The sequence below is a fragment of the Myotis lucifugus genome, unplaced genomic scaffold (assembly GCF_000147115.1).
Source record: "Myotis lucifugus unplaced genomic scaffold, Myoluc2.0 scaffold_52, whole genome shotgun sequence".
In the NCBI taxonomy this organism is placed as follows: domain Eukaryota; kingdom Metazoa; phylum Chordata; class Mammalia; order Chiroptera; family Vespertilionidae; genus Myotis; species Myotis lucifugus.
In genome coordinates this window covers 1,787,154-1,802,814 of record NW_005871100.1, presented here as the reverse complement: position 1 = coordinate 1,802,814, position 15,661 = coordinate 1,787,154, and the positions used below count along the sequence as shown (strand labels likewise).

The window sequence follows — 15,661 nt, the reverse complement described above, 5'->3', positions numbered from 1 at the left end:
CGATGGTAAGAGCTGACACAGCCAATAAAAGAATTTTATTAAAATTACCAAAATGCAGGAGTCATCATAAAAGTTCGACAACACACTAGGAATATGGAGAAGCGGGCGTTGTCAAACATTGATGGTGGGAACGCCAAATGGTAGACCACCTTCAGGGAACTTTGATTATATTTTATAAAAGTGCATACTTATTTACCCTGTGACCCAGCAATCCCATTTCTAGGCACCGATCCCAAAGAAATACTGACAAAACTATTTTACTTAAGCACTCAAAATAGAAATTGATGGATAATTTTTTTAACATAACAAGGAAATATAAACCAAGACCAGACCCTGTGGGAGACAAAGCGTTATTCGCTTCAGCACTGTCTGTAATAGCAACACACTGGAAAACAACCCACATTTCCAGCAACATGGGATGGATAAACTCTGATATAACCATAGAATGGAACCTCATACAGCTCTGAATGAGGAAGAGAGGACATCTCTGTATGCCACACGGAGGGATCTCCAGGATCTGGTTTTAGTTGAAGAAAGCAACGTGGAGAAAAGTGTACTGTGCATGGCATGCTCCCGTTCACCTGAGAAAGGAGGGGAAGGCCTGCATGGACAGGCACATGTAGTTTATTACATATACGTGTCGTTGTTTTAATGAAAGAATAAACCAAAAAACTTCCCAAACATGGTGACCCACAGGAGAAACAGGAAGTGAAGTAAATGAGGAAAACAGAAGCTAGACTTCTATGAGTCTACAGGCATCGCTCGTTTTATTGTGCTTCACAGATGCTGCTTTGCTTTGTTTCTTGTTTTCAATTGCAGTTGACATACAATATTTTATTAATTTCAGGTGTACCCATAGTGATTAGACATTTATCTAGCTTACAAAATGATTACCCCGCCACCACCACCACCTCTATCAGTCTGGTACTCAACAGATGTTGCATCTTTTACAAATTGAAAGCCAGGCATTTCACCAGCAAAAAGATTACATCTCACTGTTATCATGATACTCGCTCTATTGCGGTGATCTGGAGCCACACCTGCAATATCTCCAAAGTATGCCTGTACCTTGTTCTGCAGACTTGACTTTGGAACCATGTAAATATTTCACTTAATCATAAAATAAGGGCCATAGTAATAAACATAGAATTCTCCATATGACCCTGTTTTTCTTGTTGTTGTTTTTTTATATATATTTTATTGATTTTTTACAGAGAGGAAGGGAGAGAGATAGAGAGTTAGAAACATCGATGAGAGAGAAACATCGATCAGCTGCCTCCTGCACACTCCCTACTGGGGATGTGCCCGCAACCAAGGTACATGCCCTTGACCGGAATCGAACCTGGGACCCTTCAGTCCGCAGGCCGACGCTCTATCCACTGAGCCAAACCGGTTACGGCATGACCCTGTTTTTAAGGCTATAAACAAACCTAATGGAATCAACAGAGCCAACATGACCGTTCAGACTAGTGAGCAGATGTCATGGAAGAAGGCGTGCTGGGCAGAGCAAGAGAGAGAGAGTGAGGGCTAATGGAGAGGCTGCAGTGCATCACTCACCTCCACCTTGCTCTCGGGTTCGTGATCGGCAGCCGGGAAATACACGACCTCTTGCACTTCATCCCTGGGCCGAGCGGAGTTTTTCCCGAACACCACCAGACCGTCCTTAGCACGAGGCGGGAAGGCCACCAAACAGCAGCTCGGAGGCGCTGCAGCCATCCTGAGAAGAGAGCAGAAGCCAGAGGCGGATGGGATGGGAGCGGGCGAACGGGGGACACGCCACCCGCGAGTTCATGGAGCCTAGTTCACCAGCTCAAAGGGTTTAGTATTGAACTGTGTGCAGCAGGCTCATTTCGGTGAGATCCCAGCTGGCAAGTGACGGTGGGGTGCCTGGAGTAGAATTACGAAGCCACGGAGACCAGATACCGTTTAGTGCTCCGTGGGATTAAACAAGCTCAGATCTGCAACAAACCGCAGTGCCAGCCAAAAGCGCATGGTGTCGGGGACAGAAAAGGAGGCTATTGTTCCAGGCAGCAGACGTACGCACATTGCAGTCTGTCCTGGCACCAGGACAAGAAATCAACAGACCTTGTCACAGTGCCCTGAGCAAGTGTCTCGGATCTAGAGGTGCATAATAGATTGTGGGGTGGTGACAGAAATGGGTCTAGGTGGAAAGAGACTCCCCCTTTTTATCTAATTCTACTTCATCTCAATGACAGAACACCCCAGCACCTCCGCCTCCCCTCCCACCTCTCCCGCTGGCTTGTTCTCTTCTACCTGGTCATGCAGCATCTTCACTGCTTGATCCTTCTCTCCTCCTTTGATGTTCTTTCCTCTCTGGGAAAAGTCCTCCACGCTCAGAGCTGCCCTTGTCACGTACACACCAGTGGCCCACATGTTTAACTGCAGCTCAGTCCTCTGAGCTCCCCTCCCAACGGCCTATGGGCTATCCAAACCGGATCTCGTCATCTTCCCTAAGCTGGTCCCATGTCCAAGGTTCTCCATCACAGTGGCCAGCTCCACACCCAGCCCACAAGATCACCAAGACCTCAGGAACCATCTTACCATCTGCTTCTCCATTGCCTACCATATCACCACGCCCTGTAGGTTCCATCTCCTACATCTCCATGGAAACTCACCACTGCTCTCCATCTCCACGACCACCCCCTGCACCAAGCCCCGCCATGTCTCGCCTGGCTCACTGCGGTAGCCTCCTAAGGGATGACTCCATACAGCTATTATACACCACCACCCCCCGCCCCGGACATTGCAGCCAAAGTGGTTTTTTTTAGCAGGAAGATGTTTTCCACGTCATTCCTACTTGAAATTCTTGATAGGTTTCCCATGGCTCTGAGACTAAAGACCAAAATCTGATCAAGTTCATGCCGCCTCCCCAGCCTCATTTCCAGCCTCGCCCCTCCACTCTCTCAGCGCTAGCACACTGGCCTTTTGCCAGCTCCTGCAAACTCCCAGGGCCTTTGCACAGGCTGTGCCTTCTCTCTTGAGCACCCCTTTCCCTGCTCCCTGCACCAAAACCATCTGCAGAGCTAACTACTGCTCCTGTACATACCAGCTCAAATGCTCTGCTCATTTATGTCACCAGATGATACAAACAATCAAATCTAAAATATTTGGGTAACTATTTTATTATCAACAATCAATACTTAGTCTCCCCACCCCCACCCCCAAAGTCTAAGCAATAGGAAGGCAGGGACCATGTCTCTTTTGCATACCACTGTAAACCCAGCTCTACACAATGTCTTCTGCGGGTAGATTTTCAATAAATAATGAACAGGTGTCCAGTTCTCCTTTCTTAATAGTCCACCAAACGGAACCAGACTCTCTGCAACTCTTTCTCCCCACCACGCCTCTGCCCCTGGCTAGAATGAACGCCCTGCTCTTAGTCTTCGTGAATATCCGTCCAAATCTGATTCAAAATCCCTTTCTTTCAGAAAACCGTCTATAAAGAACTCGGTCATTTCCTCGGCATCCATAGCACTCATGCATCCAGTCTGTTCTAGGATAACGTGCATCTGTTGCTTGTACATGTACTGCTTCCTCTTCAAGTAAAGCTCCCTGAGGGCAGGACCCGTGCCTCCCAACTAGAGTTGCTCTTTCCCCCACCCCCTGCTATTATCTATTGAGCCAACTATCATATTTGTGTCATTATTTGCCCAACTTAAATGTATTTTATCTTACAAACCCGAAATATAAGTGAGAAGTAAAGCACTGTTCTCAGAAAAGCAACTGGGATTCAAAACTCAGCGCCACTACCCACTTGCTGTGTGACCCTGAGCAGGTCACTTTACCTCTCTGAGCCCAGGTTTTCTCTTCTGCAAACGTTGTGCCCCAGCCCACAGGTTTATCAGGAGTGTCAAATGGAATGATGCTTGAGAGCATATTTTTGCAAACCCTGGAGGCTACATGAGTATAACATATTTTATTTGGTTTTTCACTGTTCAAACAGAGCAGCATCTCAAAATTTCTGTTGAGCAAGCCAGTCAAAACCAACTCACGTCACTCATAACAGGGCAGATATCAGCTTGCAGAGTCAGCAACATTCTAGGTTTGGAAACATCTTTGTGAGGGACCGTATTGCTCCGTCTACTTCCAGGCGACTTCAAGTTAGCCGGTACTTGCACACCCGGGCTGTCAGAGTTCCTCCCTGCGTTGCTCAGGGCAGCCTCTAACTCTGAAAATAATTCCCTCCCAGCTCAGAGAAATAGGCCCTCTCTGCTTTGTGAGAAAGAAAAGGCAGAATGATAAAGAGACTCCAGTTCTTTCTCCCCTTAACCTTTCCCATGTTCACAAAAACTGCATTATCTTCAGACTTCAGGGGGGCGGGGGAGGGGGGAGAGAGAAACAAAGACTCTGTATGTGTAAGAGAGACCTAGAATAATTATAAGATAAAGTGCCTTTACAGAGCGTCCCTAGAATTTGGGGGTGGGAGGAACTACTGACTCAGCCAAATAACGTGAAACAGACCAGGAGGAGATGAGATGGAGAAAGGCCACATTTACCTGTGCCCGTTTGCCTCTCGTCGGTAACATGGCTTCCCTTCCTCCCCTATTGTTGGGCCAGTTCAAAAGTACTGCTGTCTCGTCTCTGAGGAAACCTGACTCTATTTGATCCTTAAAAATAGCAGGGATCCCCGGGGCGGCAGTGATGAGCTGTGTCTGTAGAAAATAAATAAAACCCACAGGGCTTTGCCAAGCACCTCCTCTTCAGCCAGGACCCCTGCTCGGTCAGCGTGACTGAGTCATTGGGTCACTTGACCATGATGAGGATGTAGGCAACGGTATGTGGGCCAGGGAGGCGGAATTTGGGGAATGATTGGGAATGCCAAAGGGGAGCAGAACTTTGTCTTTTTTTAAGTGTAAGATGAACCAACAGCCTGTGTATCACCTCCAGCGGCAAATTAGCCAAAGCTATTGTCCATTTCTTTTTCCTGGATCACCATTCTACACACGGGAGCCTCGGCGATGACTTAGCTGGATTCCTTCCTACTCTCTACCAGTGCCGTGCAAGGAACTTCCTACAGCAATGGGAATGCTGTGTCTCCCGTGTCCAGTATGGGCCACGAGCCTCAGGTGGCTACTGAAGTGGTCAGTGTGATTGAGAAATGGAATTTTTAATTGTATTACAAACTTTAATTAGTTTAATTAAATAGTCACAGGTGGGTAGTAGGATGCCTATTGACCAGAGCAGCGTTACAGCTTCCCAATAAAACCAGAATGAAGATTTTCATACTGCTCTTCCCCGAGATCCCAGAAGGACTTACGTGTGAAGTCCTCCACTTACTCTAATGGCAAAATGTGCTCCCGTCCATATAAAATACACTGCATAAAATGCTTTCATCATTTCTATTTGGCTTCGAGAAACAGAGTACAACCATTAAAGAATGAATTTTCAATTGTAACTACTTCTACTTAAACCAGCATTAAAACCAGAAGTGAAGCCATGCCTGATGGCTTTGTTTTTAACTTGTTTGTTTTGAGGAGTAATTCTGGGGGCCCAGAGGTTGGGGTGGGTGTTACACTATAGGCTTGGAACTGAACCCAGGTGTGTCAAAAGCAGCGTTTTCCAAACGGTATGTTGTGGCCTTTTCTTGGGTTATGAAATCATCTGAGTGGATAAGATTTCAATTTAGTGGATAAGATCAGCATTTTTTTTAAGAGAAACATTTTTAGAAAGAATATATTATTTCACATAGTAAGGATTAAGTGTTGGTACAAGAAACTTTATGTTCGGGTATCAAAATATAAGTGTGATGTACTGGGTTGAAATACAATATTTCTCTCTTACTGTGGGTTTCAAGCAAAATTCTTTAAAAGCAATGGGCTTATTCTACTCACTAAGGCTTCTTTGTGCTAAATACCCATTAGGATTCTTGCCAGGTTGGCAATAAACTAACAGTTCCAATTAATGAAACACTCCAATTGAACTCCCATAGATGGCCAAACTGACAGCCATTTCCTACAAAGCACTTGTTAAGAATATGTTAAAGTACATTTATCTGTACGTCATGCTAAGTGGAATAAGCCAATCGCAAAAATGCAAATACTGTGTAATTTCACTTACATGGGGTTCCCAGGGTAGTCAAATTCATAGAGACAGAAAGTAGGATGGTAATTGCCAGGGACTGGGGGAGAAAGGTGGGAGGGGGAGATGTTTAATGGATTTAAAATTTCAGTTTTGCAAGAAAAAAAAATTCTACAAATTAATTGTACAACAATATGAATATACTTAAAAACGGTTTAGATGGTAAATTTTATGTGACGTGTAATTTTTAAATTGATTAGCCACATGTGTCTAGAGGCAATGGCACTAGGCAGAGCAGCTTTACATATTGTGCCATCAGCCAGGGTAAAGGATCCTCAAGCTCAATTTCTAACCATCCTTGTCCTCCTCGTCAAACTCCTTTCAGGATTCAGGATTCCTCTTGGGACCCGGATTTTAGACTCCAGATTCCCTGGATCCCACAGCACGGGAGCTGCGTCTACCAACATTCGTACTCCGACTAAGGAGAGGAGGTGGGTGCAGGCGTGGGGGGCTGGAGCACAGGACCCCTGTAACCAGGAGACCGCTTACAGAATGTCTAGACACGGAGGCAGGAAGCTGCCTTCGAGAAAAGGTCTTTGTCCTCAAGTTCAGTGAGTAGTCATTGAGGGCTGTGAATGCTCTGAGGGGGGGCCTGCAGGCCTCGCTGCCCTGCCTTTCAGCTCTAGAGTGTCCCTCATCAGTCACCATATCCTCTTATAAGAAAGCCCTGAGTCTCCTGAGAGGGAGAAATGACTGTCTTTCTAAGCCAGTGATGGCAAACCTTTTGAGCTCGGCGTGTCAGCATTTTGAAAAACCCTAACTTAACTCTGGTGCCGTGTCACATATAGAAATTTTTTGATATTTGCAACCATAGTAAAACAAAGACTTATATTTTTGATATTTATTTTATATATTTAAATGCCATTTAACAAAGAAAAATCAACCAAAAAAATGAGTTCGTGTGTCACCTCTGACACGCGTGTCATAGGTTCGCCATCACTGTTCTAAGCTGTGGGCTTATTAACTGCCTTGCAAATCACTGTGGCGAAGTGCCTTTACTTGTGCACGGCCATGAAACCCAAGTGCCCAGCGAGGCTCTCGTCCTCTCCCAGCTCCCAGCTTCACCGAGCAGACTGCCGACGTTTAAACCCTATGTCTGTGACGTCCCAACTTCCGGAAAAGCACAGAAGAAATTATTTTATTATCTTACTTATTGATAAATTCATTCTTTAGAGTATTGATCTTCCTGCTGAACTGAAACTAGGACAAATGATACTCCTGTATACATTGATTTTTCTCTCGTGCCTGCTATTGGAATAGGAAGGGATAAATAAGGTGTGTGGGGAAGGGATTGTCAAACTAAAAATGGGGCTGTCAGCACCAGCTGCTGAAAGGCTCCTACATCAGCTCAGATTCCTCAAACTCTGCCGGAAAGGAAGACCCAACGAAGTTCTGCACTGAAGGCTTGGGATGGTAGAGCAAACAGCTTTCGGAGTTCATTAGAGGGGACTGTTAGGAGCCAGTGATTTCCAGCTTCCGAGAGGCAACGCCCAGACTTAGGAACTGTCTGATGAGGGGCAGACTGTGTGAAACCAGCAGGCTTGGATCTCAGCCCCGCGTCACCTTTCTATAACAGGGAGAATGACAGGGTTGTGGTGAGGTTTAAAGGGGCGGAAACGTGCAAATAGTATGAGGTGCTCAGAATCCCAGCTGAGACAGAGTGAGGACCGAGTCATCTTGAGGGTAAGAGAAGGTACATGGGACGGCTGTTTGTCAAGGTCTGATCTGTCCAGGCTTCAGAAATGTGACTTATTCCTTGCGGCGTCGAAATGTTCTTTCACCTTTTGAAGATTTTCTTCACTCTCACTTGATGCCTTTTAAGAGCTGCTTAATATTCCCTTTCTCTAACTTCAAGTGCAACACCTACCGCAGTGCCAGGCGTCAGCTGCCATTGCTCCGAGCAGCCGGGGGTGGCACAGGGGTGGCAGGCTGCACCTTTGGTTTGGCCCACAGTGGAGGCATAGAGAGTGGGTTTTCTAATCTGAATATAGCAGCTAACACATCTAGAGATTTTTCTGTATAAATTCTGGCTTCTCTTGAAAACTTGAAAGGTCTGGCAACAGTGGGTCCACATTCTGCACAACAGGGAAACTGGACTGGGGTAAGGGTGCCTCTCACGGTCCCCTCCATCCCTGACAGCGGCCAGTGAAGCGCCACCAACATCACCCTTGAGCTATTGTGTGTGTGTTTTTCCCCTCTTGTCAATGTCAGGTCAATTGCGCTAATGCATCTTGCCTGCTTGGCCCCATGGGCACAGGGCAAGGGAATGACATACTTTAGAGACAAAAGGGCCTTTGTTTAGGTCCCAACTCCACCCACTAACTGTGAGAAACAGCAGGTTATGAACTGACTCTGAGCCGGAGTTTCTGCATGTGAACATGGGACCAATCCCTATCCACAACGTACCACTCGTGTTTACCGTATGAAAAGCACCTAGTCCTGTGGAGGTATACAGTGGGCACTCAATAAATGTTCACTTTCCTCCCCCCACTCCTCATGGTGATGCGTTTGCCACTTTTGCACCAATCCCTACTCTGCTCCTTCACCTTCTCACCAATGGTTGGCACCTAGCACATCAGACACACTCCCATTCCAAAGTGTAACTAAAATGTGCGTCAAGAATCAAAGTGGCACGGTGGAGCCCCTAGATCAAACCTAGATCAAACACACATGACAATCAGTCAAGTCCAGACTATGAAACACTCATGGGGACAAAGCTGGTTTCTTCAACAACTACATCAGAAACTGCAAAGAAAAAAAATTAAGTTACTTAAGAGGCAGATCAGCCAACAGCAATGAATGGAACTTATTTGGATGCCAATTTTTAAAAACTGTACAAAAATTTTATAAGATAATTAGGAAAATGTGAACACTGGCTATTTGATGATATTAAGGAATTATTGTTCATTTCTGAGTGATAATGATGCTGCAGTTGTGTCAGAAAACAAAAGCCCATATCTTTCAGAGATATATACTGCCATATTTCCCAGGGAAATGATAAAATGAAAGTAACCCAGGATGAGAGGCTGGGAGCTCAGACGACACAGATTGGCTGTGTAATAAAAATGGGCCATTAGTGGTTTACTGAGTACATAGTGGTTTACTGTACTGCTCTCTCTACTTTGGTGTATGCTTGAGATTTTCTATAATCAATAACTTTTAAAATGTAAAGCCCATAACAAGCTGTTTAAAATTCTTTTAAGGTTAGAAATGGCATTGGACTTATCTAATACAGAGCATTTTTTCTTGGAGTTACTACTTGTATCTAGTTGGGTCTCAGATATTTCTTTGAAGAAGGATTATTGGGGCAGGAGGCATGGAAAGGGACTTCAGTTTGGCTTGCAATGTTAGTGCCCTGAGGTGCGTCCCTGGTCCCCTCTACCTGGCCGGACTTCTTTTCCTCAAGTTTTAAAATGTATTTTCTGCTCATCCTTCTGTGAGCCCCAAGAGGGCAAGGACTTCTGTGTAAATCTTTAGTTCCCTGGCACCTAGCACACAGGTCTGCACATAATAAGACCTCAATAAATGTTGGTGGGCAAATGCAGGGGGAGGAGGTATCTATAGTTCATCTTCAGTGAAAGAAAAAGAGCAGGAAAATCTGATTTTGACAAGGTGCTGCCATGCTGTGGCTCCACCCATAGTATTCCCACTTGAGCTGTGCAGTCAGGGGAATCTCTCTCCGAGCTTACATTATGGCTTTTTTTAAAAAGAGTCGGATAGCCTTAGCTGGTTTGGCTCAGTGGATAGAGCGTTGGCCTGTGGACAGGAGTAAAGAGAAACTGGTGAAACTATCCTATATAATAAAAGCCTAATATGCTGTGTCCAGTTGTCCAGTTGTCCTTTCAACCAATCAAAGTGTAACATGCTAATGATATGTTAAGGCTGCTCAACCGCTTGCTATGATGTGCACTGACCACCAGGTGGCATATAGTTGACTGGTTGACCAGTCACTATGATGGGCACTGACCACCAGGGAGCAGATGCTCCAACTGGTAGGTTAGCTTGCTGCTGGGGATCTGGACTGAGCGAGATGGGCTGGACATGCCCTGGAGCCCTCCCGTGGTCCTTCCCCAGCTGGCCAATTCCCACATCCCTCCCTGGCCTCGATTGTGCACTGGTGGGGTCTCTCGGCCTGGCCTGTGCCCTCTTGCAATCTGGGACCCCTCTGGGGATGTTGGAGAGCTGGTTTAGGCCCGATCCTGCAGGCCAGGCCAAGGGACCACACTGGTGCACGAATTCGTGCACTGGGCCTCTAGTGTTTAATAATATAGTTCACTTAAACCCAATATATCCAAAATATTACTTTGGCTCAGTGGATAGAGCATCGGTCCCAAGTTTGATTCTGTTCAAGGACACATGCCTGGGTTGTGGGCTCGATCCCCAGTAGGGGGCGTGCAGGAGGCAGCCGATCAATGATTCTCTCTCATCATTGGTGTTTCTATCTCTCCCTCTCCTTTCCTCTCTGAAACCAATTTAAAAAAACCCCACATATTTTTAAAAAGAGTCAGATAGACCCAAATTTTGGGTGTAGTTCCTCTGCTTACTCAGTTCTGCATCTATAAAATGTGGTCATGCTGCCTATGGGGATTAAATGAGATAATATATGCAGAGTATCTAAAATAGAGAAACACTCAAAAAGGATTTGTTCCCTTAACTTGTTCTTAAAGATCAGGGTTCTGAGGATGTCATGATAATGGAGATAAAGCAAGTAGACTGTGTGGAATAGGCAGGTGTGTGGTTAGCTGCCCTGGCATTCTCCGTGGGAAAGATCTGGGGTCCTCTCATTGCCTCCTGTTCTCCTTTTTGACATGGGTGCCAGTGTGTCCACTAATTTGGAAGGGTTGCTTTGAATTATGGCCTTTCTCTTCCCACCATCTGCTTTCCCTCCCATGTAAATACTGCATTGTGTATTCTCATTTTTTCCCATTCACGTGATTTGATATGTACCTGTTAGCTCTGCAAACTGAGATTTTTAAATATCTTCCCATTCTTAAAAAATGGTCGTTTACACTGTGTCCCTGTAAAAAATTTAGCTAAAAATTTATTTCCTACCGAAGAAATAAAGTAGTGATAAGATTTAAATCTTGCTAGTAACCAGAGAGTTACTTTATACCTTATAAAATGGACTTAAAAACTACTTTGTAAATGTCCATTTATGCCATAGCCATTTGCTGTGTTTTATCCCATTTTTTAATTCTTTTTTTAATATATTTTTATTGATTTCAGAGAGGAAGGAAGAGGGAGAGATAGCTAGAAACATCCATGATGAGAGAGAATCATGGATCGGCTGCCTCCTGCAAGTCCCGCACATAACCCGGGCATGTGCCCTTGACCAAAATCAAACCTGGGACCTTTCAGTTTACAGGCCAACACTCTATCCACTGAGCAAAACCGGCCAGGGCAGAAAATATATCCCATTTTTTAATTGAAAAGAACATTTATACATATATATGAATATATGTAAGTTAATATGTTACTATGTGTGGATATATATATTGTAAACCATTGGACTTTATTATTTTAAAAATCTGATCACTGGTGCTTAAAAAGGACACTTTAAGACATTTCGTTTATTCTTTCAGGTCACTGGGGCACTGCTGAGTGCAATTTTAAAATACACTAGGGAGGTTTTACTGTGAAAGAAGCAAAAATTATTCAGAACGGTCCATCATTTTAATTGGGATTTTTAAGAAGTCTGATGAATTAACAGCTGATAAAATTAACAGTTAATTTTGAGCCCCTAACCACCTACAAGCACTTTTTTCAACGCAAGGAGAGATGGAGCTACAAACATGTTTTCAAGTTCTTTACCGTTTAGAATAAGAGGTGCTCATGTACACAACCAACAGAGGAGGGCAGTAACCCAACTTAATCCCGTGATCGGACATGCTTATGGGAGCTTTCAAAGATGTCTAGCTTACCTTAGGGGAGGATCAGGTGACATGTCTAACCAGTAAGAACAGAAGAAGAAGGGGCTCGAGATTAACCATCTTATTAACCACCTCCAAGCTCCTCTCTGCTTCAGGTGGGACTCGAGCTAGGAAGCCCCAACTCCCTCCCCTGCCAGTCACCTGAGCACTCATTCTTTCCCCCCATCCAGCCATCCCCTCTCCAGCTTTTGTGCAGCTTCTATCCTAACAGATCCAGTCCCATGAACAGAATCACACACCTCAACCAACAACCCCGCTTTCTGTTAATGACCTAGACCCGTGGTTGGCAAACTGCGGCTCGCGAGCCACATGCGGCTCTTTGGCCCCTTGAGTGTGGCTCTTCCTAAGCCTTAGGAGTACCCTAATTAAGTTAATAACAATGTACCTACCTATATAGTTTAAGTTAAAAAAAATTTGGCTCTCAAAAGAAATTTCAATCGTTGTACTGTTGATATTTGGCTCTGTTGACTAATGAGTTTGCCAACCACTGACCTAGACCAAGACAGTCCAGGGGAAATATAATGGAAGACAGATGCGAACCACATAAGTAATTTTATGTTTTCTAGTAGCCACATCTAAATAAGTAAAGAGAAACCGGTGAAAGTATGCTTAATAATATATTGCACTTAAACCCAATATATCCAAAATACTACTTCACTTTATAATCAATACAAAATTCCTGAGATGTCTTAAAGTCTTTTAATATAAGTGTGTTATATCTGATGTGTGTTTTAAGCTCACAGCGTATCTCAATTTGGACTAGACACTTTGCAAGTGCTCACGGCCACATGCGGCTACTAGCCAGTGGCTATGAATTGGACAGCACAGACTCGAGGCTCTCTCAATGAAGTGGTCCCAACTTTTATAAAGACTAGTTAGTGCTGGATAAAGGGATCATGGGTGTTTTTAAAAAATAACTTTGAATTATCTATATTCTTTATTGTTCTCCAATAAACACAAAGGGCATGAGTTTATGGATAGGGTGTCCCCAAAAATGTATACACACTTTGAATGATTATAAAGTCAGTGTTTATTAATGTACAGATCATCTTCAACATTTAAAAGAATCTACAGAAATTAATTTTTTTTTTGTCAGAGCCTGTTTTCAAACTGATGACAGTCTGGTCCAGGCACTGCTGATGATGCGGAGCAATGGAATCGCAAACATCAAGAATCATTTTGTTCAGTATTTGTGTGCCCTAAATCCGTCGAATACTGCTAGTTTTGTACCGTAAACTTTATCTTTTATGCATCCCCATAAAAAAGTCTAGTGGCACTTTCGGATAAATTTTCTTTGTTCAAAGCTTCGTCTGGCTTCACCCATTATTTCAAATCAGTTAAACCTGAAAAGGAGTGAAAATTGAGTTATCAGCTGTTCAAGTGTGTACACATTTTGGGGGGACACCCTATATCTTAAAAAACTTGTGATCTTTAACATCTTTGGCATATCAGGGGAATTTCAATGAATGAATCTTCACACTCATGCTCTAACGAAAGTTGTTTTTTTAATGGCACACGTGGCGTCAGCATCTGTCCTCATTTCAACATATCTGGCCAGACCTAGCCCCTAACTACTTCACCATCGCAAATTATTCTCCCTGCTGCCTGCAAGCTGCCCACCTCCTCCTTCTGCAGATCACTAGGGCGAAGGTACTGAATGCCCGAAGGGTTTTCCATATCCTCCCGCCTCTGCACAAACACCGACCCAGGCACATTTTCTCGTTTTCCTTTGGTAGGTCTGAGGTCACTGGTATATGATTCAGAGAATTCAAATACAAATTATAGAAAAGGGCTCTATCTTCAGTGCTGCTTCAAAGCATTTTAAGTAAGGCTTGTTATTTGCTTGTACTTAAAATTAGAGACATTCAAAAGCTATTCTATATCCCACTTTGTTTTCTTTTAGTTAAAAAAAATTGGCCTATCGGTTCTCCGCAAGCATCAACAACTAATTTTTAATCAGAGAGCACATTTTTCACCTCAAAGGTTATGATTAAAATAATGTCTTTGGAGTTTAAATACAGAAGCAGTTTAGTCACCACAAAATGTGAACACGAGGCACAGACAGCTTAAGCAGTTAAATGGGCTTGAATTAGGGAACCTTAGATTTTCTAATTCTTGGTACAGTTTGGTTTCGGGTTGCTCTGTTTGCCACTCTCATGACAGGTTTGCCCTATTCTTCCAGGCTTTGAAAGGTGGCATATGGAACCCTAAACTGGGGAAGTTTCAAGACCTGGATTTCAGTCCTCACTGCCAGCTGCCAACCAACTGTATGACCTTGGGCGTGGTCCATGTCCCCACCCCCACCTCACCCCCGGCCCCCCATCCCCTGCTAGTCTCAGCCTCCCAGGCTGTACAAGGGGAGTTAACATCACAGTGTTTTCTCCGGCTGCAGCCAGCATGACCATTCCTGACCTTTGTGCTAATCTTCCTCCATCCCATTATCCCCAGAACAAATGCTGCCTCATGCATCTCCTCTTCCTAAATGAGAAGATGGCTGGCAGTACAGCAGCGACATGGGGAAGGAAGGCTGCTTAAGAGAGAGGGAGAAACCCTGACATGAGTCACCTTTCAAGAATTTACCATCCTCTGGTGTCTGGGTGCTTGGTCATGGTGCTAAATCAATTCCTGCAATGAGACTGGCTCTAAGGCCCTGGCATTTGTTATGTCTACTGTTATGTCTACTATTCCTGGGTGATGTTGACACTAGACACCCATCTCTCTTAAGAGCCAGTTGTTGGTACCAAGCAACACTGCAGTTATACCTCAAACAGACATCAGCAGCCACATAAATCGACTTTAGCGGAACCTGGAGAAAATCAGATCAGAATCACAGAGAGTTTTAATTGGGTCTTTGCACCAGCTTTTGATAAGTTAGAGAAAATAAATTGTACAGCTCCCCAAATTTCCCGCTTACCCTCCCCAGGAGCCTAAAATCTAGCCTGCTGCAAAAATTACTCCCTGCCCCTTAGGGCTGGGGAAGCCTGCCTTCCCCACATTCCCTCCCCCGGGCCCAAGCCAGGGGGCCGCGGGCGAGACTGGTCCGTGCTGCTCCCTCCCGCCTGCTTCTTCATGCTGCCATTTTGAATGAACACGGGTTTCCTCTGCAAGGGATGCCTGGTCTAGTCAGGCTTGGAACCCAGTAGACTCACACCCTGCCGGGAAGCCTGCCACGTCCTCATTCAAGACGCTTGCAAGCCAGAATTCAACAGCAAATCCCGGGAGCCCGTCTTATTTAGCAGAACCCTGACTCGGTTTTGCATCACAGCGGGTAACAGTTTCCTTAGGGGCACTTGGTTAATGGACCTGTTTAACCCTTACACCCGAGTTCTCGTCTCTTCTCTAAAGTTCAAGCTCCTGCTTTGCGGACCACACTCATCTCAGACCTCACGAGTGATGTCACCCATGATCGGCCGCCCCGACAGACAAGAGAACCCCAGGGCCGCCGAGGCTAACTGAAGCGGATAATCATCTCGGGAATGTCTGAGTGCCTTTTACGGATCAGTGCACCCCCCCGCCCAGCGCCATCCGTCAACCTGCCCGACACCCTTTCCCCACAAGAACAGGCCCCGCGTGCTTGGAAGGAAAGTCGTGTTAAGTCCCGGCGGGAGAGGAGAAGCCGCGCTTGCCCTTTC

The 15,661-nt window shown here is 45.0% G+C and overlaps 1 protein-coding gene across 1 annotated transcript in view; it reads right to left on the bottom strand.

The window, feature by feature from the left end:
• Positions 1-15,661, bottom strand: part of SCRN1 (secernin 1) — a 42,878-nt gene that overhangs the window by 26,424 nt on the left and 793 nt on the right. Inside the window, exon 2 of the mRNA XM_006088746.3 lies at positions 1,558-1,717. Within this exon, the coding sequence (XP_006088808.1) occupies positions 1,558-1,716 (159 nt within the window). The 5' untranslated portion in view covers position 1,717. The remainder of the gene's footprint in view (positions 1-1,557; positions 1,718-15,661) is intronic.